The sequence below is a fragment of the Ammospiza nelsoni genome, chromosome Z (assembly GCF_027579445.1).
Source record: "Ammospiza nelsoni isolate bAmmNel1 chromosome Z, bAmmNel1.pri, whole genome shotgun sequence".
Taxonomy (NCBI): domain Eukaryota; kingdom Metazoa; phylum Chordata; class Aves; order Passeriformes; family Passerellidae; genus Ammospiza; species Ammospiza nelsoni.
Genome location: NC_080669.1, coordinates 985,091 through 1,010,568, shown reverse-complemented (window position 1 = coordinate 1,010,568; position 25,478 = coordinate 985,091). Strand labels below are relative to the sequence as shown.

General features: G+C 44.7%; 1 protein-coding gene across 1 annotated transcript in view; it reads right to left on the bottom strand.

The window, feature by feature from the left end:
- CKMT2 (creatine kinase, mitochondrial 2) overlaps positions 1–22,529 on the bottom strand; it is a 35,447-nt gene extending 12,918 nt beyond the window's left edge. The window contains exons 1-6 of the mRNA XM_059492002.1: positions 22,448–22,529; positions 15,822–15,895; positions 10,377–10,537; positions 5,937–6,135; positions 4,925–5,020; positions 135–356 (exon numbers count right to left, since the gene is read on the bottom strand). Of these exons, the coding sequence (XP_059347985.1) occupies positions 135–356; positions 4,925–5,020; positions 5,937–6,135; positions 10,377–10,531 (672 nt within the window). The 5' untranslated portion in view covers positions 10,532–10,537; positions 15,822–15,895; positions 22,448–22,529. The remainder of the gene's footprint in view (positions 1–134; positions 357–4,924; positions 5,021–5,936; positions 6,136–10,376; positions 10,538–15,821; positions 15,896–22,447) is intronic.
- Positions 22,530–25,478: the final 2,949 nt, after the last annotated feature.

The following is a 25,478-nucleotide window of genomic DNA, read 5'->3' as shown; positions in this document are numbered from 1 at the left end:
CTGGCAGCTCCCAGCAGGGCCCTGCACCCAGGCCCTTTGCAATAACCCCCAAATTCCTGACCTGGCTTCAGAGAGATCTCATCCCCATTCATCCTGACCGTGCTACCCCGTCAATCCTATGCCGGCGGACTTACATCGATGAGCTGCTGCTGCTCGCGCTCGGTCATGCTGGTGAGGCTGTAGTACTTGCCGGCCAGGTCGCCGCGCAGGCCGGAGAGCGCGGTGACCACGACGTTCTCCACCTCGCGGCGCTCGGCACGGCTGCACGCGGGCGGCAGGCTCAGCCCGCGGATGCTGCGCCCCGTGCGCACCCGCGACGACAGCACGTAGCGCTCGTCGAACTGCCCGTGCGTGATCTGGGGGCGGGAAACAACCACAACGATGGTATTGGCTTTTGGATTTATGCGTGCAATAAGTCCGTGGCGGAAAACGACCCGATGGTATTGGCTTTCGCGTTTATGTGCGCGATAAACCAGTGTGATTTGCGCTAATCATTGTGGCTATATCGGTTACATGGTAAATAGGTATCACAGAATCGCAGAATCACAGAATTTTTAGGTTGGAAGAGACATTTAAGATCGAGTCCAACCCATGTTCTAACACTTCAACTAAATCAAGTGCCACATCCAGTCTTCCCTTAAACACATCGAGGGATGGCGACTCCACCACCTCCTTAGGTAGATGATTCCAGTGTTTTACCACTCTTTCTGTGAAAAACTTAGTGCTGACAAAATTGAAACAGTAATCAATGTTGATACAGTAATTAATATTCGGAAATAATTAAACAGTTAAAACGTGTAATGCCAAGAAAGAAAGGGAGAGGAGGGCATTCCACACACATAGACCCCCACCCCCCCACCCCACCCCTTTTCCTGCAGATGTTCAAGGCAGGAAAAAGCAAGGGATAACAGTTACTAAAAATTAACAGAAAGAAAGGAAAATCTGGTTGGGTCCCAGGAAAATGTTAATTATATGAGATTTATTGCTTTGATGCTTAAATATAATAATATCTTATGTTAGTTTTGGCTTACATTATAATAGCTTGGTGCACATGTGTAAGCCAAGGGTGAATTAAAGGACATGGAGGAAGAGGAGAGGCCTTCATCAGTGATGACCCCCAAAGAGTGGTGCGACCACCAAAACCAGTGGTGGAGCATGTGTGGTAAAGGTGGTGATGAGGGCAGAGGTGGAAGTGTGATGAATTGAAAATGGGAGGAGATGGCATTGACACGTGGCACAAAAGGGGGAATTTTTGCTTGACAAGCTTGTATGTGAGGTGGCAGGGCTCCAAGCACCCTGCACTCCGTACCACACAGTTATTTTTTTGGTTTATGCGCTATTATTGGAACCAAATTACCCCATATTTTAACCAAATTATATTGTCAATATTTCAAGTGTATCCGATTTTAGATATTCTAAGCTATTCAATTAAAATTGCTGCTACCTTTAATATTTTTTGGTTTTTTTGATGATGGGATAATTGGGCAAACATAACATGTGTGTGATAAATCTGCAGTGGAAAACGACCCAATAGTAGTTTATGTGTGTGATAAACTAGTGTGATTCTTGCTAACCGTTGTAACTATATCAGTTATATATTTTAGAAAATATTTGTTTTAAAGTGTGGCATTCCGATTTTCTGAAAAAATCCCTTCTGTCACCCTGATTTTTCTAAGCCTTCTGATGTTTACATTCTTGTAATGAACTTTCTTGTGCACTTTATGTAAATAACTTATTGTTTTGCATTCTTTTATGGAGAAGGAGAAATTTGATGGACTGTTGGTTTGTCCAGTGTCATTGGAGGAGTAGCACTGTCATCCTCCAATCCACTGTCACTTTTGGAAATCTATAAATGTTGGAGTCAGAATTAAACTCTTCCCTTTTTTGCCTTGAGAACAGCAGTGTGTGTGTGTTGTGTTATTTCGTGTCCTATAGTGACACCCTCCACACAGGATTTTTCTCTTGGGAAGCTGAGAAGCCTCAGAGAAAAAGGAAAACAATTCTTATCTCATTTGCTTCTCCTGAGCTGTGCTCGTGTGGAATGTGTTTGGAGATTGTTTACCCACAGGTGATTGTTCCATTGGATCCTGCTGTGAGTTGTTTTCACTCTTTGGCCAGTCAGGGCCAAGCTGTGTTGGGACTCTGGAGAGAGTCACGAGTTTTCATTATTATCTTTTTAGCATTCTGTAAGTATCCTTTCTGTATTTTTAGTATAGTATAGTTTAGTATACTTTAATATTATATAGTATCTTAAAATAATAAATTAGCCTTCTGAGAACATGGAGTCAGATTCATCATTCCTGGCAAATACAATAAAAAAGTAATAGAGGAACAGGAGATGTAATTAGTGCCATGAAACAGATGTTTTCAGATGTTCATGGGAAAATAGGAGGCAGGATGTAGTTTGAGATAAGTAACATCCCAAACGGAATAGGCCTCGGGATAATTAGTTGGCCTTGAAATGGACAAAATTGGGATGATTCCAGGTATCTATGAAATAATAAGGCTTATTTTTGGAATATAATGCTGGCTTCTATGACACAAGACTTGGGGCACATGTGCAGCCGGAGGGCTTGTTCAAAGGACAGTGATGATGAGGAGAAGCCTTCATCAGAAGAGCCAAAAGACCCCTTAGCAACAACTAAGGGGAGCATGTGCTGTGCAGTATGGTGACACAGATTTCAAGAACCAAAAATAGGAGGAGGAGATTTACAGGAGAATATTGATGAATATATATTAGCATACAGTAGATAAGTTGTGTTTGGATCCTTTTGCCTTTTGTACATGAGGCAGAGTGAGAAAAGCTCTCCCCCACACCCTGATCAATCAGTTTTGCTTATGTTTTATCCAAACCACTGCCAAATTTCTTTTTGTATCTATCTGCTTGATTATATTTGATTATATTGTTTTATATAAAATTGCTGCTCAATCAAAATTGCTGCTAAATTTTAATTTTGTGGTTTATGAAATTAGACATATAGGGTCCTCATTCATAACATGTATTGGCCTATGCATGTTGTTAGTGATTATAACTCTTTAGAGATAGTATCAATTATAACTTTTTCTTTCTACATGTTAATGTGAAAAATATAATCTATCAGCTTAAGTGTGCACTGTGTGGCTCATCGAAATAGTAGTGTAATGAATACAATATCTGGGAAAAACGAAATTCACTTGTGTTAAAATTTTAGAAGTTTAATAGTAATGAAAGCAGTAATGAAAATAGTAACAAAAATTAGGACAATAAGAGACAATAAAAAGTAAAGAATTACGGATGTCTGGGTGCCTGGTACTCTGCCACAGAGGACACCTTGCTAACAAAGGATTACCCCTTAAAAGCTGTAGCCTTTTGCATATTCATATATCTCATACATTATTCAAACATTCCTTTCAAAACAGAGTATTTCTGCTTAATTTCAGCTTCCCCCCATCTTGTAAATCAACCTTCTTGCTTCCTCGAAGTCTGAACTTTCCCAATAAGGAGGCAATAATTCTTTTCTTGGGATCTTGGTGTCTGGTTTTGTTATGTCTACCAGTTAGGATAATGCAAAGAAGTTCTTGGTTATCTTTTCCATTCCTTGAGCTAGTTACAAACATCACATGGTTTCTATTTTAATATTATGCTATAGTCTAAAAAGTACATTTACCACACAAAAAGAGAGTAATACAGCACTACTTAAAAGAGATTAATACAGCATAACTTCCCAACATAACACATATAGTATTCATTTTAATATCTGTGAAGAGCCAACCATATAATATGCATCTATAACAATATCTATGTATTGCTTATGGAAATAATAGTGTGAGGAATGTTCTGTGTTTTTGGAACCCTGGATGCTGAGATTTTTAAATTTTCTGTGCTGAAAGGCACAGACCCACAAAGGAGCACTGCATTTGACCTGAGGCTGTGAAAAGGCTTCCAAAATTGATTAATAGCACAGGTGTGTGTTTGGTTAGAAATGTGTGATCTCACAGGGTGAAAAAACTTAGATTTGGAGTTTTAGTATTTGGGAGCCAAGATGGAGAATTTTGGGTGTGGACTAGCTATCTTTTTTGCACCTTCTTCGTCCTTCCTCTTCATGAATCTGGGTGGTTTTCTCTAACAGGGTGAAAGATATCTGCATTGTGGGTTTTGAGTCATCACAGCTGGGTTAGAAGCATAAATAATATGGATGTAAACTGTTTATTGGCTAATTATCAATAATTTTTATTATTATTATTAATTTTATTATTATGTAATTGGGACTTAAGTAGCCTTGAACGGACACCATTTTGGGGCACTTTCTGGACTTTTTAGGGAGAGCTCACGTCTTTTGAGTTTGTAATAGATAAGGATAGTAAACTTCAGAGCGAGACTGCAAAAACATTTCCTGAGCATTATTCACCCCTGACCTTGGTGCAAGAAAAAGCCTGGCATTCCAACGCTGTGTTATAGACCTTAGCAAAACATCAGATGTAAAAAAGGCTTTTGTATAACTAAAAACAGTGTAAGACCATCCGTTGACCAACCTGTCCAAGTGATATTATATATATTATATTATATATAAAGCTGTGACACAAACCAGAGCACTGGAGGACAATTAGGGAATATCGTGTTAAATTTAAGGAGGACGTACCAAACCCTTATCAGAGGATGTGAAAGAGAAGGATGGAGACAAAAGAAGAAATAAAATATATTGACCTGGCACCCAGCATGTCATGCAGACACGCTGGAGTGTGAAGAGGTTGAACAAAGGAGTTCCCTGCTGAGAACAAGGGATGCAGCTGACAGGGCCACGACTAGCATCCCAATTTCCCTAAACTTAAAACTGGGTCTCCACGGCTGGATCAAGAAAAAATGAAAGTGCTGCTGCACACAGCACCATCACTGGAATAAGCATCTCAGTGCCTTTCCTGTCTCGTTGATTTATTTCAGTCCTACCTTGGATGCATCCAGGTCCGTGTGATGCCTCATTGTCCGTGGATCGTAGCCATTGTGCCTAGCTTTAATGACAGGATCAAAAATCTCAGCAAACACCTGAGGAGGCAAGAGAATATAGAGAGAGTCTGCAGCATCACAGGAACATCCTCAGAGCAGCTGCAGGCAGGCAGAAGTTCCTGTCTGCAGTCACCACAGACAGGGACCCAGCAGCTGGGCTGGGGTTTGGGGTACATTGCCAACCAGAACACACACCCAGAGCCCCCCAGCCTCTTGGCTCTAAGCCATGCAGGAGTGCCCTGAGTCTTCCCTGCTGTGGGGGCAGTTGTGGTTTGAGCCCCTGGGCTCAGGTGTGCCCCAGCAGAGCCCCTGCAGGGGAGCGGCAGTGGCACATCTGCACAGGCACCCCAAACCCAGCGAGTCTGGAGGGGCAAATGTCCCAGGCCCCCCTCACAGGACATGGGCAAGGCTGCAGAGGAACAGGCAGCAAGGAAGCAGACCATAGGGTCAGTAACAATGAGATCTTTCTTTTGTTTTCCACTTCTCATTGCGGAGCTCAATGACCTGTCCGCCCTGATGCTGTTTGTCTTCAGTATTCCTCATTTCCAAAGTGATGCCTGGCACTGCCCAGAAGACATTTCTGCTTGCTTCTGCCTCTGCTGCTTCACAATGTGATTTCCACATTAGGTTCATTTGGTGTGCCTCAGAGTTGGACAGTTTTCCCATAAATTGGGTTTAGTTTCAGGAAGGAGGAGAGCTGCTGGAGGCAGGAAGCAGCTGCTGCCAAGCAGGTACATTTTATTACCTTCAGCTACAGCAGAGGGGGCACCTGTGGTAATACCACATGTTCCTGCTTTTCCTAATGTGGAAAAGTAGGGAGAAATAGGGAAAACAAGCCTGCCCCCAATGTACCCTCGGGGACACAACTTGTCTTAGGAACATGCTCCATCTGGGAATCTGTGATGGGAACGACACCACGAGCACAGGCCCGGCAAGTCCCACGGAATCCTCTCACCTCATAGGACTCCTCATCCCCAGCCACCATGCCCACGGTCTTGATGAAGGGGTGGCCAGGGTTGTCCACCCCGGTCTGGATGCACTGGTCCAGGGTGTACCCGTTGGGGGTCATCTTGTCCCTGAGGCGGGAGTAGATGCCCGGGGTCAGGCACTCGGCCATGCAGTTGTTGTGCTTGCGCAGGTCAGGGTAGTCAGCGCTGCAGGGACAGAGCACAGGAGAGTGTGATGCCATGGTTTGTCTCACACACACCGGGTTCCTCCCATGATGATTCCCAGCCAGGTGTGTCAGCCTCTCCTTTCCCCTCCCAGCACTGTCTGTCACTCCTGGCATTCCAGAAGGGCGCTGAATTCCAAAGATGCCCTCCACCCCTGGAGGACCTTGGGCCATCCAGGTGTCCTTTGTCCCTTTGTCCGTCCCCTCCTGTCCCTGCTTGGTGGCTCCCTGCCCCTTCCCTGCCCCTCTGCCCGGGGTTAAAGGAGCAGCAACCACGGGCCCAGGGAGTTCTGTTGGAGGAGTTGGTGCATTCAGAGGCCTGTGGGCCAGAAAAAAGCTCTGGATCCAAACCCTCCATCAGAACCAACTCCTTTCCTTCACCATGGCCTTGAAGCTTCTCCACCAAGGGAAACCTGAGCTCCTCAAGCCTAGACTTGTCTCCACGTGCTCAGCTGCAGCATCCAGCCAGCCAAAGGTGTCTGTGGGGTGAAACACCTCACACCCACCAGCCAAAGGTGTCTGTGGGGTGAAACACCACACACCCACCAGCCAAAGGTGTCTGTGGGGTGAAACACCTCACACCCACCAGCCAAAGGTGTCTGTGGGGTGAAACACCACAGCTGCTGCTGTTTGGTCAAGCAGCAAGGGCCAGACAAGCCAAGGCACATCCCATCCAGCTATATTGGTATTTTTCCAATACCAAGGCATTACTGTGTGCCCTGGACAGTCACACAGAGAAACTTCTGTCTGAAGTTTCTCTCATCTGCCTCATGATCTGTGAAAGGACAGAAACTGGGAGCACTACAGAGGCCCTGGTGGGAATCCTGGCTTTGCTGGAGATGGTTGCTCGCCAAGATCCTGAGGCCTGAGCAGAGCTTCTGGCCTGCCAAGCTACTGTTTGCAGGTGTGTTTGCTGTATGTAACACTGAACCCAGTGAAAGGAGAAGGGGCACCTTGCCCTTCTTCCCCTGCACCTGCTTTTGGCAACAATAGCCTGGAATTTCCCTACCTTTCGGCCTGGTTGGACTTTTCTGGGGTAACTTTTCGTGGTCCCCACATAAGACCCTTCATGTGTTTTACAACCACCGTGACAGACAGACTGAGATGGGAGAAGCCTCTCTCTCAAGGACTGAGACATGAAACCCCTAAATGGAGAAGCTCCCCCTCCTCCCAAAGAGTGGGACTGAAACCCCTCACCTGGTGAGGTGTGTGGGGGAGCCAACCTGACCAAAGCCAGACGTTTGCCTGCAGGTGTGGCCACTGGACCAAGAAGACAGTGGTTCTCACCTACTGCTGACTATAAAGAGCCTATAAAGGCTTGAGCAGTGTCTTTGAGATCTCCCCTGACATGACCGGACAAACTTCATTGACTGGACTTCGAAGGACTTTGTTGTTCTACATTTGGTAGCTGTATGCCTTCCTTTCTCTTCCTCCCTCTCTTTTCCCTACTTTTTCCCTTTTCCCCGCATTCCTCTTAATGCGTTTGCTGTGGTCATTCAATAAAGGTGCATTTGATTTTGATTATCACTGCAAAGCCCTGTGCAGTGTCGGTTTTTGCACTCTGAGATCAATGAAGCAACCATCACGAATCCCATTCGTAAGGACAGATTGTGACATCACCCTGGGCACTTTGTGAAGCTAAAAGTGTGATTATCCTTGGTCTGCTTGCTGCATTGGGTTTCAGGAGGGAAGGAAGGCGTGGGTGCTGAGCGTACCCTGCATTGTTCTGTGCTTTGTGCTGTGGGGCCATCAGGGAAATGGGGCACAAAGAGAGGGCACCGAGCCCCAGTGGCGCATCTCAGCCAGGCAGGAAAGAGCCCCAGCACTGATTTGTTCAGCCAGACAGAGATTTAAGTTCAGATGAAGAGGTGCTCTGTAGTTCACAGCCCCAGGTGCTCTCACAGCCTCGTGGAGATCAGAGTGTGACCTGCCCGCTGGGCAATGCCTCTTCTGAAATATCAGGGCTTGGTTTAATTTGGCATTATTATTTCCAGAAAGCTGCAAGGTGAATGAAGCCAGGGAAAATAAAGATGTTAGGCTTCAGCAAGGGATTTTTCAACTCTGTCAGTCCCCAGCTACCTTGTACTGGCAGTGATTTGCTTTATGTACAACTGTGGTGCTTCTCTAAGAATATATTTTAGCTAGGATTGTATAAATTACTTAAATAACAAAAGAAGTCTGTCAGAGCATGATCCGCATTACCTTTGGCAAAGTCAATCTATGGAAAAAAAGGCCTGTAATTAATTTCTAACCATCAGCCAGTCGGTTTGTAACAGAATTAGGAGTATTTCCAGTACAGCAGTAACACAAAGCATTACTACTGCTTGCATGGAGAAAATATTTTCACATTTTCCTGTAGCAGGGTCGATACAGGATCAGCAGATCTAATAGTTGGACCTGCAAAGCTGTTGGTTGGTGATGAGTTAAATGTAATGATACAGTACTAAACTTGAGGCATATATTGAGCTTGTTGTCATTCAGCAGTGTTGGTTTTGGTTAGTTTGGGGGCATTTTTTGAGAGCTGATATTATCTCAGTGATGCCTTAGGATTGTAGCTTTTATATTTTTCAAATCCTGTGCTGCTTTAGGGTATAACTCTGAGCTCCATAGAGCTCAAGAGTTATAGAGTGTGAATTAATGTCTTCACATTTTAATCAGACAAAACTATTCCTCTGGGCCTGAAGCCTCAGGCCTTGAAAGTATAAGCAAAATTGAGTTGGGGGGTAAATTACTTCATTGCCTGAAGATGTAATTGGAGGATTAACCCCTGGAATGCAAATGGACCAAACGAATAATTGCGTGAAAAATTTGTGACCATTTTTTAAAATCCATTTTGGGTACAGCCTCTGGGAGGCTTCTGACAGCCCAAGGTGTTCCTTTTGAAGACCTTCAATAAATACCCACTTTATTATCTTGATCTTGCCTCTGTTCTAGGCAGCCACTCCAAGGCATCCTCACATCCCAGGCAGGCTGGAGCCGCCTGGACCTGGAGGTTGTTATAAGTACAAACAGCTGCCTATTTTTTTTTAAATGTTGCAGAGTTCACAGGTTGGGCGGGTTGCTGCCAGGGTGGAGTTCTAACTGTTTGTTATTGTAATCACTGGTCGTTTTTGTTAACTACCTGTTGTTGATGATACCTGGTTAAGAATTACACCTTTTGTCAAGTGACACCCTGCTGCTTCCTGGGAGATGGCACCCAGACGGTGTGAGGCAAAGTGAAAATTTTCCAGGATAGAAATCCATTTTAATTTTGGTGAAATGTACATTTTTGAGTTGAGTCTGTGGTTAGAAACCATAGTTATTTAGCCACACTGCAAGGCCTAAGCTCAGTGAAGTTTCTTCAGTGAAGGACAGAGATAAAGTGGGGGAGACAGAAGATGATAGAGAGAGACAGGGACTGCTGTAAGGGCAAGTCAGCCTGACCTCGGAATTCTTTCTGACAAAAAGAACTAGCGGTAAATGTCATGCGAAATCCATAAAAATGACTATGTATGAACCTATTGTGAAACTGTATGCAGATCTATTTGAGAGGAGGATAAAAAGGGACCTGGAGTTCCCAGAGGTACGCATGTCATTTTAGGGGAACAATTCCCACATGTGTCCAGCGCTGTAATAAACGTACTGGCTTTACAACTTTGACAAAGTTGTGGAGTACTTTTTCTTTTCTCCACAAAACAGGTGGAGGGGAAGGGCATTGAGTCAACATGCAAATGACACCGGATCCAGCATGCAGTGGGAGAGACCCCTCACCAAACCTAGCCAAAAACCCCTAAAACAGCAGGCCTAGACAAAATTGACAAATCAAAGTGATGTCTGGACGTGAGGAACGAAGCCCAGAGCCTGCAGAGATGCTGAGACCTTTTTTGCCCCTCTGCACGAGGACCTTGGCTAGAGGCAGGACCCTGCCGGCCAAACTAAAAGAACAAGGTGTTATTCCGATGCTTTCATGAGGATGGAACCTCCAGCTCTGCTTACAGACCATGGGACGAAGCTGGGAGGAAGAAGAGTGCGGCTTTGCCCCCTGGTCCGGAGGAGTCCCTCCTAGGAGCAGTCATGGCGTGAGCGTGGTTCTCCCCACCCGAGCTGACTGCTTTAAATAAAGTCATTAACAAGGAGAAAAATCTCCTTCTGTGTTTATTTCAGAGGTGCTGTCAGCTCTGTATCCCACACCCGCGGCTGGGGGGCTGTGGTGGCACCCCGTCCCTGCCCACCTGTGCTGCTTACCTGGGGGGGAAGAGCTTCCTCTTCTCCTGCACGGCGGCGCTGACGGAGTTGTGCTGGCCCAGCAGGTAGCCCGTGGCCAGCACGCCTGTGCCCGCAGCGGCGAACAGCGCGGGCGCCGCGCGCCCCGCCAGCAAACGGCAGAAGGTGCCAGCCATTCCTCTCTGCAAGGAGCACAGACACGGTCAGCCCGGCCGGAACCACTCCCTGAGTGTTGTCAGCCCTTCTGGGTGTTATTCTAATGTGGTGTGGTTTGGGTAATGGGTGGTTGGCACAGACATATGTTTCAGATTGCAATGCAAGATGTTTTCCATTCCCATCTGTACGGCACATTACCTTTGTCAAGTGGGCAGTTTGCCTTATCTCTCTCTTTGAGTGACCACATTCACACCTCCCTCGGGAGGGGACATTGCTGATAACAGACTATTGAATGTCCCTGCATGGCTGATAAGAACTATAACATCCCATTGGGAGATGCTCCGCCCAGGGGGAGGAGCCAAGCATTGCTACCCAGATATAATCCAGGGGGAGGAGCCAAGCATTGTTGCCCAGATATAATCCAGAGGGAGGAGCCAAGCATTGCTACCCAGATATAATCCAGAGGGAGGAGCCAAGCATTGCTGCCCAGATATAATCCAGGGGGAGGAGCCAAGCATTGCTACCCAGATATAATCCAGAGGTTTTTGAGACACCAGCACGGCTTCTCCACGGGATTCCCCAGAGGAACAGCAGCTGTCTCTCCTCCCACTGGATCTTCAGAGGAAGAATACATCCTTCTCTACAGATCCCCCTGCTCCAGCAGAACCACCCCTGGCACTGCAGGAGGGCTGAGCCACATTTCCAATGGGACTGCCACCAACACCCTGAGCCACAGGGTGTCAGGTTGGGTTCTGACTCTGGCAGTGTTGTTCTAGTGTACTGCATTGTTCATTTTATCCTTTTATTTGTTTCCTTTCCCTATTAAAGAATGGTTATTTCCTGCTCCCATATTTTTGCCCGAGAGCCCCTTAATTTAAAATTTATAGCAATTGGGAGGGGTGGGGAGGGTTTACAGTGTCCATTTCAGGGGAGGCTCCTGCCTTCCTTAGCAGACTCCTGCCTTTCCAAACCAAGACAACATATTTTATGAAAAATGTTTTTGCTGGGATCTTTTATCTTGAGAAGCTGGGAAGCTTCAGCTTCTCCATGTTTTGCTGCTCTAGAATGTGATCTGGAGAATTGTTTACTTGGCACGTGAATTGTTTTTACTTGATGACCAATGACAGCCACCTGTGTCGAGGCTGTGAGCAGTCAGATTTTATTATTAATGAGATTAAAAGATTTTATGGTCATTCTGTTATTTTCTTTTGATAGCTCTCTGATGTCTCTTTTCTCTTTTAGTATAGTCTTAGTATATAATGCAATGCAATATAATATAATATAATATAATATAATATAATATAATATAATATAATGTAATATAAAATAATAAATCAGCCTTCTGAAACATGGAATCGAGATTCTCATCTCTTCCCTTGTCCTGGGACCCCTGTGAACACCACCATAGATGATGTGTATAAATTCGTGCTGAGGCTACAGTAATCTCACCTGATGGAAACGCTGGCATGCCAAAGGAGGGTTCTGGAAAATTCCCTCTGATGAGATTACAGCGATACGCACCAAAATCCCAGCCCAGGAATATTCATCTCCAGAAATTTTGATTCCAGAGGATTATTCCTTTGACCAAATCCAGCAATATGCATCTGATATGCATCATCCATAAGATAAATGTGTGTCTCCTAGAATGGATATTGCAGGAGATTTTCCTCTAACAAAGTGAGTTATTTAGCAATTATTTACCTCTAACAAAGTGAATAATTTTTCAGTTTTGGGAAACTCTCAGCAAGAGCGGCAGCAAGAAAGGAAAAACTACATGAATATACTAAAAGGATAGGATCAATGATAGGAAAGCAAGAAACCCTCCCTGGCAACCCTTGGAGCCTAGAAATGTATAAAAAAGACTTTGTGAGAGCTGTGTCTTTGTGATGTACAGAGGAGAGGAGCCAGAGTGCCCCACCTATCCCACCCAACGCTGTTAGCCTGGTCTGAGCTTTGCTTGTGGCCTTTTTATAATTGTATTTTAAATATGGAATAAATTCTCCTCATTAATCAAATTGGCTAATTCATTTATAACAGTTTGTAATCACTTTTTATCTACTTTTGATGTAGTGTAATTTGTTAATCCTGTGTGGATTATATGTTTTAGTGTGATAAATATATTGTGGTTTAGGCTCTCTCAAAATATCAAAATAGAGACTGTGTGCTGTGTATTATAACATTAACTGTTGTAGAAGTAGTTAATGCCTTTGTTTGTGTCACAAACTGACAATGCTGAGAATATTTTGGATAATTGTGTGAAATATCTAATGTTGATTTAATGTACTGGTGGAGTATTTTATCTGTATGGTAAGATAACATTGAAAAGAACCAAGTAAATAAACATTGGAAGAATGCAAAGAGAGATTTACCACTGGCCCTTCAGCTATCAAGAGTTGTCAAATCACAGAACAGGGGGCCTTGTGAGGAAATGAAATTTATAAATTTCATCTGCAGCATGACATGTATGCAGTATGATTTTAAAAAAACCAATCAAGAGTCAGACCAAGCAAAAGAATTCCCAGAACATGTGAACTCAAAGGAATGTTTGAATGTGTATAATCCTCATAAATATGTACTTAACCAATACAATAAAAAGGTATGTAAGAAAAATTGTTGCAGTTAACTGCGTGCCCATGGCAGCTGCCATGCAACCAGGGCTGCAAAAATCCCTTCTATAACTTAATAAACTTTTAAAAATTTCAGAGTGAACCTTGTTTCTCTCAGCTCCAGCACTGCAGCAGCACCCCCACCTCACCCCAAAAAAGCTCAGCAAACTCATCTCCCTTAGCAGCTCCTGCTGCACTGGGGTGCTCAGAGAAATTTGGGGATTTGCACATGTAAATTTGCTCTATAACTTATATTTGTCCTGCTGGGTCCTGCTGGGACTGTGCCTGAGCTCTAAGGCTGGCCAGGAAATTGGCATGTCAGATTTTATTATTAACAAGATTTTATGATCATTCTATTCTTTTCTTTTGCTAGCTTTCTGATGTATCTTTTATCTTTTCTTTTAGTATAGTCTTAGTATATAATTATAATGTTATGTTATGTTATGTTATGTTATTTTATGTTATATTGTATTGTATTATGTCGTGTTATGTTGTATTGTATTGTATTGTGTCATATTATATTGTATTATGTTGTATTGTGTCATATTATATTGTATTATGTTGTATTGCATTATATTATATTATATTATATTATATTATATTATATTATATTATATTATATTATATTATATTATATTATATTATATTATATTATATTATATTATATTATATTATATTATATTATATTATATTATATTATATTATATTATATTATATTATATTATATTATATTATATTATATTATATTATATTATAATATATTATATTATGTATTGGCATGTGGGGGTCTGAAGGAGGCAGGGAGTGTTTTTTCCTTACAGGAATCAGATTTGGATGACGATTGCTGGTGGGTGTGATCTCCTTAGGAAGATACAGCTCCTGTCCAAATAAAGGAAAATTCTATGTATCTAAATTCTAATTTGTGTAGCTGACAGGAGCTTTTTCTTCAAGCTGGACTCTGGTGAATCACCTTTGGGAAATGAGCATGGAAGGTTTGCAAGAAACCCATGACATTTCTCCCAGGATCTGCTGTTTCAGTTGTTTTACAAAAAGTTTTTCCAAGTGTTATTTTTTATGCAACCTCTCCACGATTCTTTTGGAGGTTATACTAAACTCCTCAAAGCATTTGATTTTATTTTTAGTGAGCAAATAATTCCCAATAATTTTCTTGTAGATTTGGGTTAGTGACACCCAAACCCTTTACTTCTTTGTCTTTCTCTCTCTTGCCCAGACAGATGCAATGTTGCACCTTTACCTTCTCACTTGGTAAAAAGTTCTTCTTTTTGTGCTTGCATATTTTTAGTTCTATTTTGGTTCTATATTTTAATTTGTGCTTGCATATTTTTATGCTGCAAGCCAGTGTTTTCTTTCTATGCCAGTCACATTTGTGAGATGAGTAACACGACGTGTTCTACGTTTGGAATAATTTGTTTCATGTCCTCTGTTGTGCTTCAATTTTTTGGCAATTTTTTACCAGAATCTTTTTATTCTATCTCCTCCATGCCTTTGAAACACAGTATCCAGTTAATATAACTGCATTTCCAGAGAAAGGTGCTGATTGTTTGACAGAAATTTCAGTATTTTTCACAGAAGGATTCTCCCTGGATATGGGAGTTTTTTGAGGTGAGCTTCAGGACAGGCTTTTGTGACTGCAACAGGATTTTCCCTCCCAAAACGCAGTATGAGCATGTTTGGCTGTAAATAAAGATCAAGTGAGAGGTTTCTGGTGGAGATTTTTCTGATGACTTCTTTCCTGTGTGTTTGGCAGATCGTTCTTGCGCCTTTTCACGGCATAGCACCCTCATCCCACACTCTGGAAATATTTCCTGATGACTAATCCACGCAGAACCATTGTTGTCACACCTGTGAGGCACCGTGTGTGTTGTCACAACAGCTCTGTGTGTTCATAGCTCTGTTTCACCATTGCCAGGAGCTGTCTGGCAGTCAGAAACCCGTCCTGAAAACTGCCAGCCGTATCAGAATCCCAGCGCAGATTTATGATATATGATATGATGATATCGTCACTTGAACAGCCCCAGGCACCCACCAGCGTGGAGTTTTTGGGGGGCTTCTGAGCCCTGTGCTGTTCAGGGGACAAATATGGTCTGCACGTGTGATTAAATCAGAGGAATCAGGTGCAGGGTGTGCTCAGGAAGGAGTGAGAGGCACAGCAGGGTTGATTGTGACCTGGAATCCCCAGAGCGGCTCCAACCCAAATCTGTAAGGAAATAATTGGGAATTTGCTCACTAGAAGCGCAGTCAAATGCTTTGAGGAGTTTGGCATAACCTTCAGAAGAAAGGTGAGGAGGTTGCAGGGGCTCGGCCTGTGCCCGCTGAGCTCTGCTGAGCTGCACTGCGGGGCACAGGGTGCCAGCACAAACCAGAACCTGTCAGCACACAGGGAGAGGAAGCACCTGGGAGAAGGGAGAGATGAGCCCTGGAGGGAAGGGTCTATTTCCAAAAAGGCAGAGAGACCTCCTTGGTGAGCCAGAGGGTGCAGGCTGTGTGTGGGAGGCTGTGGCTGTGCTGCTGAGGGAGCTGAGGACCCCTCCTCACTCTGACTCTCACTGGGCTTTAGTCCCCACAGCTGAGATTGATTTATCACTCTGCAATGCGCCAGAGCCCAGGTGCGTCCCCTGTGGCTGCAGGCTCATCCCTGGCCCTCAGGGAGGGTGCTCCTGGCCCTCAGGAGGCTCTGCCTTACCTGACAGACACTTCTCTGGCAGCTCTCAGAAGCCTCCCACACCGGAGACGCCACAGACTGCGCAGGTTGTCTACCTACAAAAAACATAAAACAGAGTAAAACAGGATTAAAAAAAAAAAATACAGCACAGTGGTTAACTGTCACAGACATCTTTTCATGAAAATCCTTTCCCTAGGATTTTTTCCTCCTGAAAAGCTGAGAGGCTTCAGGAACAAAATGCAAACAATGGTTATCTGCTGCTGTGGAATGCAACAGGTGCATCTGTGACTGGGCTCATGTGGTTGTTTGTAATTAATGGCCAATCACAGTCAGCTGGCTCAGACCGAGACACAAGCCTTTGTTATCATTCCTTCTTTTTCTATTCTTAGCCAGCCTTCTGATGAAATCCTTTCTTCTATTCTTTTAGTATAGTTTTAACATAATATATATCATAAAATAATAAATCAGCCTTCTGAAACGTGGAGTCAGATCCTCATCTCTTCCTTCAGCATAAGACCCCTGTGAACACCGTCACAGTCAACAACACATCTCTTCTGACAGTGGAAGGTGCAGCCTGCTGATGGCAGCAGGGAATTGCCAGTTTGTGACGGTCTGGTGCCCAGGGGAAGGTGAAAGGACAAGGAAAACATCACCTGGAGTGCTGTGGTGTGAAATACCAAGCTGTGTTTGGTGTCAGGTACATACAGGCAATGTGTGTATGTGTGTTTGTGAAATGTGTGGAGACCCACCATGGGACAGTTGCGAATTCTAATAATAACTGAGGAAAGTAAAGCATGGAAGAAGGCCTTTGAACCTATCCTTTGTTTGCAATTAACCCTGGTTGATTTAGGGGCATTGGAATTAAAACGTTAAGGATGTTGCTTTTTGCTTGCGGTTAATCCTTAAAGAGTTCTGCAATAATAACTTTTTGAAGTATAATTTTAGAATATTGCTTGTACCCTTGAAACGATAGCTTTGGAATATATACAAAGGAAACATGCTTATCTCACACCTTATTGAAGCAGAGAAAAACAGCTTGAAAAAGGAAGATGAACATGACCTCAAGGATCTATGGTTTCAACCAAGGGAAGCTGGACATCACTATGAGATATATTGATCTCATTTTATGACATTTATAGTCTCTGCAACTAAAAGGTGGACCCAATCTGGAGAGCTGGACTTCTCCAGATGAGATTTGTCTTCCTTCTTTCGGAAACCGGACCCCCACCATATGGGATAATCCTTTTGGGATGCATCCTGAGAAAAACTAAACCACAGTTTAGTAGTGTATAGAATTGTGATGTAAAAATTGGGAATAGAAACTGCTGATGAGTAAAAAGGAGAATAGAAACTGCTGAGAAAGCTGATGAATACCCCTATAAATACCTGCAAGCCTCACCTACCGGTGTGCAGTGGGAGGGAAAACTTCCCCCACTGTGCCCAGCGCTGTATTGCTCATTCTTTACCATATTAATTAATTAATACATTGATTGCTGCTGGAATATTGGCCTGGTCAAGCTTCTTATTCATACCAGTGGGAAAGGGAGTGTGACCCTTTCCAGCCCAGGGCTGTGGCTCCTGCTCTCAGCTTTGGCCACACGGGTGGGCTCTAGTCCTGAGAATGTCCTGCAGCCCAGGCAGTGCCAAAAACACTGCACAAAAACTGCACAAAACCAGTGCAAAAGCTGAGCAAAAACTGCACAAAAACACGGTGCACAGCTCAGCCAAAACAGTTTTTACAAAACGAGGGCACAAAATGAATAAAATAATCTATTTGACAAGAAACAATGTCATTTGGGTGGTGGGGGGTGTGGTCCATTCTTCAAAAGATAGCATGACTTTGAAGCAGTGCATTGCTTCAAAACCAACATTTTTGAAAGATTCATTTGCAGAGAGTCTGACTGGAATGGCCCCAAAGTAAGGAAAGATCCTCATCAAAGCTGGTTTTGTGACCTCAGATCATTAATAACTCCAGCTCTTCTTTCCCCACAGAAATGGTCGGCCTGCCCCTGCAGCAGGTTTGCACTGTCATTACCTCTGATTAAAGGGGTCTGTTTTCCCCAGGAGCACTTTGCCAGAATTGCTGTGCTGCCATTCAGGTTTCACCACAGACCAAACCGCTGCACGGATTTCACTTTCATCTGGGTAATTTCACCACTGCACAGCCTAAAAATCGAAACTGCAGATATTTTCCTCTTGCTGGACTTTGCTGAGCACCTTCCCTGGTGCTCATGATAGAAAACCCACATTGTTGTGAGTGTCTGTGGTGGGGCCAGAGCGCAGCTGGGAAGGGGAAAGAGCAATGTTTCATGACCAGAACAATTTTTGAGGTGTCAGTTTCAACCCTTGGGGAGAAACTGAGTGAAGGAGAACACCTCCCTTAGGAAAGCATCTGCTCTGTGCTCAAAACCATGCAGAGACGGTGTGGTCTGGAGAAGAGAAATAAATTCTAAGGATTAATCAACCTGAGGTTAAAAAAAAAAAAGCCCAAAACCCTCTAAATCCTGGCCTGCATATCTGTTCAGCTTGAATCAATGGCCTGTGATGGGGTTGTCTGCAGCCCTCTCAGTCCCACCAAGGTTTTTTGTTACCATTACTTTCATTTCCTCCTTAAACTGGAATGGCTCCTCATAAGCAAAGGAGTTTTCTTCTCTGCCGGAGGATTCTGAAGGCACTGACAAAAAATTCTTACGGGGCTCTTGATAATGATTTATTGATTTCTTCTTTAAATTTTATCTGCGGTAAGTGGTTTGCTAATTGCACCAACCTTCCCTAAGTTTCAAAATCTTTCAGTCCACCACAAGCTCCATGAGAATTTGGGCTTTATTTCAGCTAAATCATGAACTGATTATTACTGTGTCATTTGTCCATGAGAGATCTGATTGTTATGTGATTAGACACAACACCTCTTTTGGGTATAAACCGTAACAATTTTATTTTTTAGATTTTTAACAAGCCTCTCAGGATGCCAGGCACGAGGCCTCAGTCATGTAATCACTCAGGAAATGCTCAGCAGCAGTAAAACTCTTTCTCCAAAGCGTGACGGGTGAGCACACCAAGAGGCAGCCCCTTCATGAGCAGTTTAATGATGCGGATATTTTGGCGTGTGAGAAATGCTCAGAGGTGCGACCCACACTGGGCTGTTCCAGTTGGAATCTGCTGCTCTGCTGTGCCCTGCAGCCTCCCTGTGCTCCTGTCCTGCGCAGGGGGCACAGCCCTCAGCAGTTCTCCCTTTTTCTGCTGGGGATGGACGCTCAGATTTTGTGTCCCAGCCCATTTTCTGCACCAGGTGTGTTTCCTACAGGTAGGGCTGGGGTTGGGTTTTCCTCTTATTCCTCAAGCTTTTCCTTCCAAGGTGTTTTAGGCTCTGTGAGCCTGTCACTCTGGTTTTTTAAGATTTTCTAAGCCTTCTGATGTTTGCATTCTTGTAGTGAACTTTCTCACACAGTTTCTGTAAATAACTCATTGTTTTGCATTCCTTTATGGAGGAGGAGAGAGCTGATGCACTGTTGGTTTGTCCAGTGTCATTGGAGAGGTGGCACTGTCACCCTCCAATCCACTGCCACTTTTGGAAATCTATAAATGTTGGAGGCAGGAAACAAAGTTCCCTTTTTTCCTTAACCTTGAGAACAGCAGTGCACACTTGTGTAATTCATGTCCTATAGTGACATGAGCCTGCCAAAATGCTTACAGGACTTGCCTTGTGCATTTCCCCCTTTCACCTCAGCCTGCTCTGCCCCAGACTCCTGCTGGGGATGCCCTTGTGCCATCTGTGATTGGTCTCATGTGGTTGTTTCTAATTAATGGCCAATCACAGTCAGCTGGCTCAGACTCTGGCCGAGCCACAAGCCTTTGTTGTCATTCTTTGCTATTCTATTCTTAGCCAGCCTTCTGATGAAACCTTTTCTCCTATTCTTTTAGTATAGCTTTAATGTAATATATATCATAAAATAATAAATCAAGCCTTCTGAAACATGGAGTCAGATCCTCATCTCTTCTCTCATCCCTGTGAGCACCGTCACAATTCCACAGGAATCCCCCAGGTCAGGCAGGTGCGGCGCTGACCCAGGCCCTGCACACTCCTCCTTGCACCCTCCTCATCCTCACGGTGCCGCCGAGGGGCAGCCAGGGCAGGGCCGAGCCAGCCCTGCCTTTCCCAGGGCAGGATTGCCATGGCCACAGAGCCAGCACGTGCGCCAAGGTCACACTCTGGATGTCACAGCCCTGTCCCCGTGCTCGCTCCATCAGGACCCCGCTCTCCTGCCTTGGGACGGGTTAAACCCCGGGCTCCAAACTCCATTCTCCTCTCTGTGTCACCTGCCACGCGCTGGAAGCGGAGGAAAGGTTTGAAAGAAGTCACTACAGCAAAGCTAGAGCTGGCTGAAGAGCAGCCCTGTTTTGTGGAGAAAAGAAGAGAACCCCACAACTTTGTCAAAGTTGTAAAGCCGGTATGTTTATTACAGCGCTGGACGCATGCGGAGATTGCTCTCCTCAAAAAAGACATGTGTGCCTCTGAGAACTTCAGGTCTCTTTTTATCTCTCTCTCAAATACATCTGCATACAGTTTCACAATACGTTCATACATATTCATTTTTATGGGTTTTGTGTGACTTTTACCTCTAGTTCCTTTTTGTCAGAAAGAATTCCGAGGTCAGGCTGACTTGTCCTTACAGCAGTCCCTGTCTCTCTCTATCATCTTCTGTCTCCCCCCCTTTATCTCTGTCCTTCACCGAGCTTAGGCCTTGCAGTGTGGCTAAATAACTATGGTTTCTAACCACAGACTCCACTCAAAAATGTACATTTCACCAAAATTAAAATGGATTTCTATCCTGGAAAATTTTCACTTTGCTTCAGCCCAAAGGATTGCAGGAGTCACTTCAGGTGGAGGATTCCTTTGTAACCCCAGCTTGAACCTCAGGAACCTCAAAACTTCTAATATTTCTAATTCTGGCAGAATCATTAGAAATAACTCCGGCAGAATTATTAGAAATTATTAGAAATATTTTTTAAAATAACATTAAAAGTTAAAATTCTAATATTTCTTTTAAATTCTAAGATTTCTTTTAAAATAACATTAAAAAGTGTTTTTCCTGTTAATTCTTCACTTTCTTGAACCTCTCTTGAGGAGGAAGTTTCCTGCTCCACCCTCCCCCGGGTGCTTTCAAGCAGGTATAGGTCATCCACTATTTCACACTTGCCCGGAGGGAAGGAAGGTGCCAGGGTTACAGTGGCATTTCTAGAAATAGAGGCAGATTAAACACTTGAGCCGTGTCCTGGGTGGTATTAATTGCCACGCCATGTGATGCTGAGTGACATTTGGGAGGAATGGCAGAGCCACAGCTCAGGTTCCCACCGAGGGCTCTGCATCTGTGTGTGTGCAAAACCAAATCCCAGCCCAAAACCCCCCGGCCAGACCATCCCTGTGTCCCTCGTGCTGCAGGCACACGGAGCCTGGCCTTTTCCACGGGGGCAGCAATTCCTCCAAGCCATCCCCAGCTCCAGCTAAACCTACAGAGGGCAGTGGAAAGTTTTTCCCCCGCCCGTCCGTGGAAGGTTCTGGAGCCTCAGAAACGTCTGCAGCGACTGTCACGAGTCACTGCTGGCCTCAGAGGCCATTTTTAGACACCCAGAAATCAGTTTGCGTCCCTCCCGGTTTGCTGCATCGCCCCGCAGCTCAGGGAACACGACGCACAGTAAAGCAACCAAGCCCGAAAAGCAATATTGGGGATTTTTGTTTGCGGTTCCTCCCCGCTCACCCTCGGCATCACTCAAACCCCTTTGACTCATCCGGGCTTTGGGATGCAGCCTCCGAAGTGCAGAAACAGCACCAAGCGCAGGCATGGCTCTGACAGTGCCTTAATCACAGCGTGCAGCATTTCTACCAAAAAACATCAACCACGTCTCAGTTTCTTCCTCCCCGTCATTCCAGAGGGACAGCAAAAGGTTATAAGGACTTACTAATTTGGAGGGGGGGGGAAAAAGAAAAAAAAAAAAAAAAAAAGAAAAAAGGATAAAATTCCAAACTATGCAGCTGTGGCCAGATGTGTGTGGGTAGAGCAGGCATGGCAACTCTTCACAGCTCAGACAGCAACCCCTTGGTACCACCATGACTTTGGGTTCCTGTCAGCTGAAGGTCTGGCTGGTCGGGCCCGACCAGGTGAGACCCAGGTGCCCAAATTCTCCTGCCAAAGCCCAGCCAAGGTGCAGGCACCGCTCACCCTCCTGAGCCAATCTGGTGCCATTGTGCAGTATAAACCTCTCATCTTCGCAGTGCAGAGAGCTACAATCAAAACCACAAAAAACTCATGTAGTTAGAGACATTTTCTCTGAACTAGGCACACATCTGCAAAGAGACTTATCTTTCTCTAGCTAAAATTGTTACTTAAGGGTCAGCATTAATGTCTGGGCTTTATGGTCCTAGAGGTCTTTTCCAAACCTTAATAATTCTGTCATTAGATTATTTGAAGCAGCTGCATAGTGGGGGCTGGCACATACTTCCCTGCACCTAAGTACTTGCACAAATCAATAAATTACCACCAAATTAACACCACCATCCTGCGGTGCTTTGAATCACTTTTTAACAACCCCTTGCACTGGCGATGCTACAGTTTGAGGGTAGAAAGCAATATATGTGCGGTGTCACTGACCTTGGAGCTGGAGGTAGGGACGTCCTGCTGCCTGCAGCGAGCCCAGAGTGTGAAGGGAGCTGGAGCTGGGCACGGACAGGAGCCCAGGAAATCTGAGAGGGGCAGGAGGAGGTGAGGAAACCAAAATAATTGCTGCAGGGGCCAATCCTGCCCAGCTGGGTTACGTGAGTGGCATTTGCCTGGGCAGGGGTGCCCTTGAGAGCGTCAGAAGGATGTGGCAGCAACATCGTGAAAAATGTGTATTCTGTGATTGGCTTTTGGCAAATATTAAAATAAATATTATCTGTGTTATGTTAGAAAGTGATGCTGTATTAATTGTCTTAAGTAGTCTGTTAAATATAGTTTTAGGTTATAACAAAATGTTAAAATAGAAACTATGCTATGTAGGATACTTTTTCTAAAGAAAGGACTGGCAGTGAAATAGCAGCCACAGGACACCTGAATCTTTCAGAGAAAGAGAATTTATTGCTCCATTATCAGGAGGAACCAACTTATTCCTGCCTCGCTCAGCCCTGAAGATGCTGTCAGGATTCAGAGGCAGAAGCTGACAGTGCCCAGACAGAATTCTGTGTTTGAATGGGATTTATGCATCATGGATGAGGTGTATGAATATGCAACAGGCTGTTGCTTTTAAGGGTTAATCCTCTGTTAACGTGGGGCATTTTTCAGGCTTATTTTGCCCAGAAAGAGGCACCCAGACCATCTGTAACTCTTTGTTTCTCGTATTGGCCTAATCCAAATAGTCCAAATTATTATTACTGTAATTGTATTACTATATTTATAACAATTTTATTACTTTTAAAATTTTGAAAACAAGTGATTGGCGTTTTCCACAAACATCCTCCCCCAAATGCCTCTCTGTGCACGGACAGACAGACGGACACCGGCAGGGATGGACACAGATGGACACGGGCAGGGAGGCGCAGGAGCTGCTCAGAAGCAGCCAGAACGGAAAGGGAAAGGGAAAGGGAAAGGGAAAGGGAAAGGGAAAGGGAAAGGGAAAGGGAAAGGGAAAGGGAAAGGGAAAGGGAAAGGGAAAAGGGAAAAGGCAAAGGGAAAGGGAAAAGGGAAAAGGGAAAGGGAAAAGGGAAAGGAAAAAGGGAAAAGGGAAAGGGAAAGGGAAAGGGAAAGGGAAAGGGAAAGGGAAAGGGAAAGGGAAAGGGAAAGGGAAAGGGAAAGGGAAAGGGAAAGGGAAAGGGAAAGGGAAAGGTCAGTCCTGCCCAAAATTGCCCAGAGGGACGCCAGGGCAGGGCAATGCCAGAATTGCTCACTCCCATCCCAGTGGGAACGGGTCAGGGCAGGGAGCTGAGCTGAGGTCACAGCAGGGAATTTGGGGTTGTTTTTCCTCCCCCTCACTTTTTAATTCATGGCATTAATTCCTGAGTGTTTGTAAGGCAGAGAAGCATGAAGTGGCCTCTGAAGCCTCTCGTGTAGAATTACTGTTATTATATTACTATATTGCATTTAGAATTGCTGTATCTCTATAGCTCTGTAGCAGTGAATTACAGTAGGAAATAACACACAATGGTTTGGAAACCATGAAAGAATAATCAGCTTCTCTAACCCGGCTGTGCTCCCACCAGAGCTCAGCATGTGTCAAGGCTGATAGGGGAGCACAGAGGCCAGCACTGTGCAGCTTTAAAAAAAAAAAAAAATTTCCTTTTGTACATTTAATATTCTTTCAATTTCACACAGGATTTTCGTAAACCCGCGTTTCAGAATTTTGAAACTTTGCAAAGCACAGACATCTGTCTCCCAAAATGTCATGCCTGGTTTGGGCTCATGGGAGCCGTGCACGCCCTCAATAATTAAAACCAAAGCAGTCATTCCAGATTAATGCATCTGGAAACAGCCTGTTAGGCACACCAGTTCTCCACCAACCCCGCAGTGTGTTCCAGGTGCTGACAGAGGAAAAAACCAACTGTGGATCTCTTGAGGTAACATGAGTAAGGAAATAGTAATAGCAAGGAAATCCATGTCTCGTGATGGAGGCACACAGCTACTTTTTCATTTTTCAACTCTTTTTCATGAAGGCCTTGAAGAGAGCAGGAGTTCCGCTGGAAGCAGAGCATGGCATGAAGGGCTGCCTGGATTATGCACAGGTTCCAGCTATTGTGCCAGCTGAGAGCCTGAGAGAACAGGAGATGCAAGCAAACCCCATACTGTGAATTTACAGCACAAACACCAGGGAAAACATTGTTAGCAAGTTCCCTAATGATTTCTGAAGAATAAATCATTAATACTTAAAAAATAGTTTGGCTTTACTGCTGGTGTGTAGTCTTTTCAGTGAGAAACTCAGCTGCTGGAACAGTTGGGATGCCAAGGATCATCTATAAATAAGCCCCTATTTTTATCTCCAATACAATTACCTACCAGCTGCTGTGGTTTCATTGCTGGTGCTGGGGAAGCAGCAGAGCTGAGGGTTAATTCAGCTGCAGCTCACACCAGTCCCTGTGCCCCTGCACAGCACCTGGAGTTTGGTGTGGGAGCTGCTGGACAGGGCAGTCACTGCAAGGCAAAGGTTTCATGGAAGGGCCTTTCTGGTTGCCACAGTGATTTAGAAGAGAATTTATTTGAAGTCGAGTTTCTGTGCGCAGGGCATAATTTCTTAGCAGTGAAAGGAGTCAGGACAGAAGTGATGGGCTGAGCTGCTCTCACAAATCCTGTGTGTGGAATTAGGGATTGGAGGGGGCTGTGTGCGTCCTGAGCTTTGCAAGGACACGCAGATCAGTGTCTCTCCTGCAGCCAAAGTCAGAGCTCTGCTAAATTAGAGCAGCAAAAAGCCCCTGGACACAATGTCCTTCTGTCCTGGAGGCTGGGCTGCCCCTCAGTGTAATGGCAATTCCTGGTTTTCCAGCTCCATGGGTCTGAGATTCCTGGGATTCAGAGTAAGGCAGAGGAGCAGAGCGAGCACAGCTGACACCCAGGGGTTACCCTGACCTCACCCTGAGAATTCCTCGTGACTGTGGATGCTCAAGATCCCCTTACACCGTGCAGCCTCCGGGGGCTCAGGCTGGGGAAAAATCCCTTT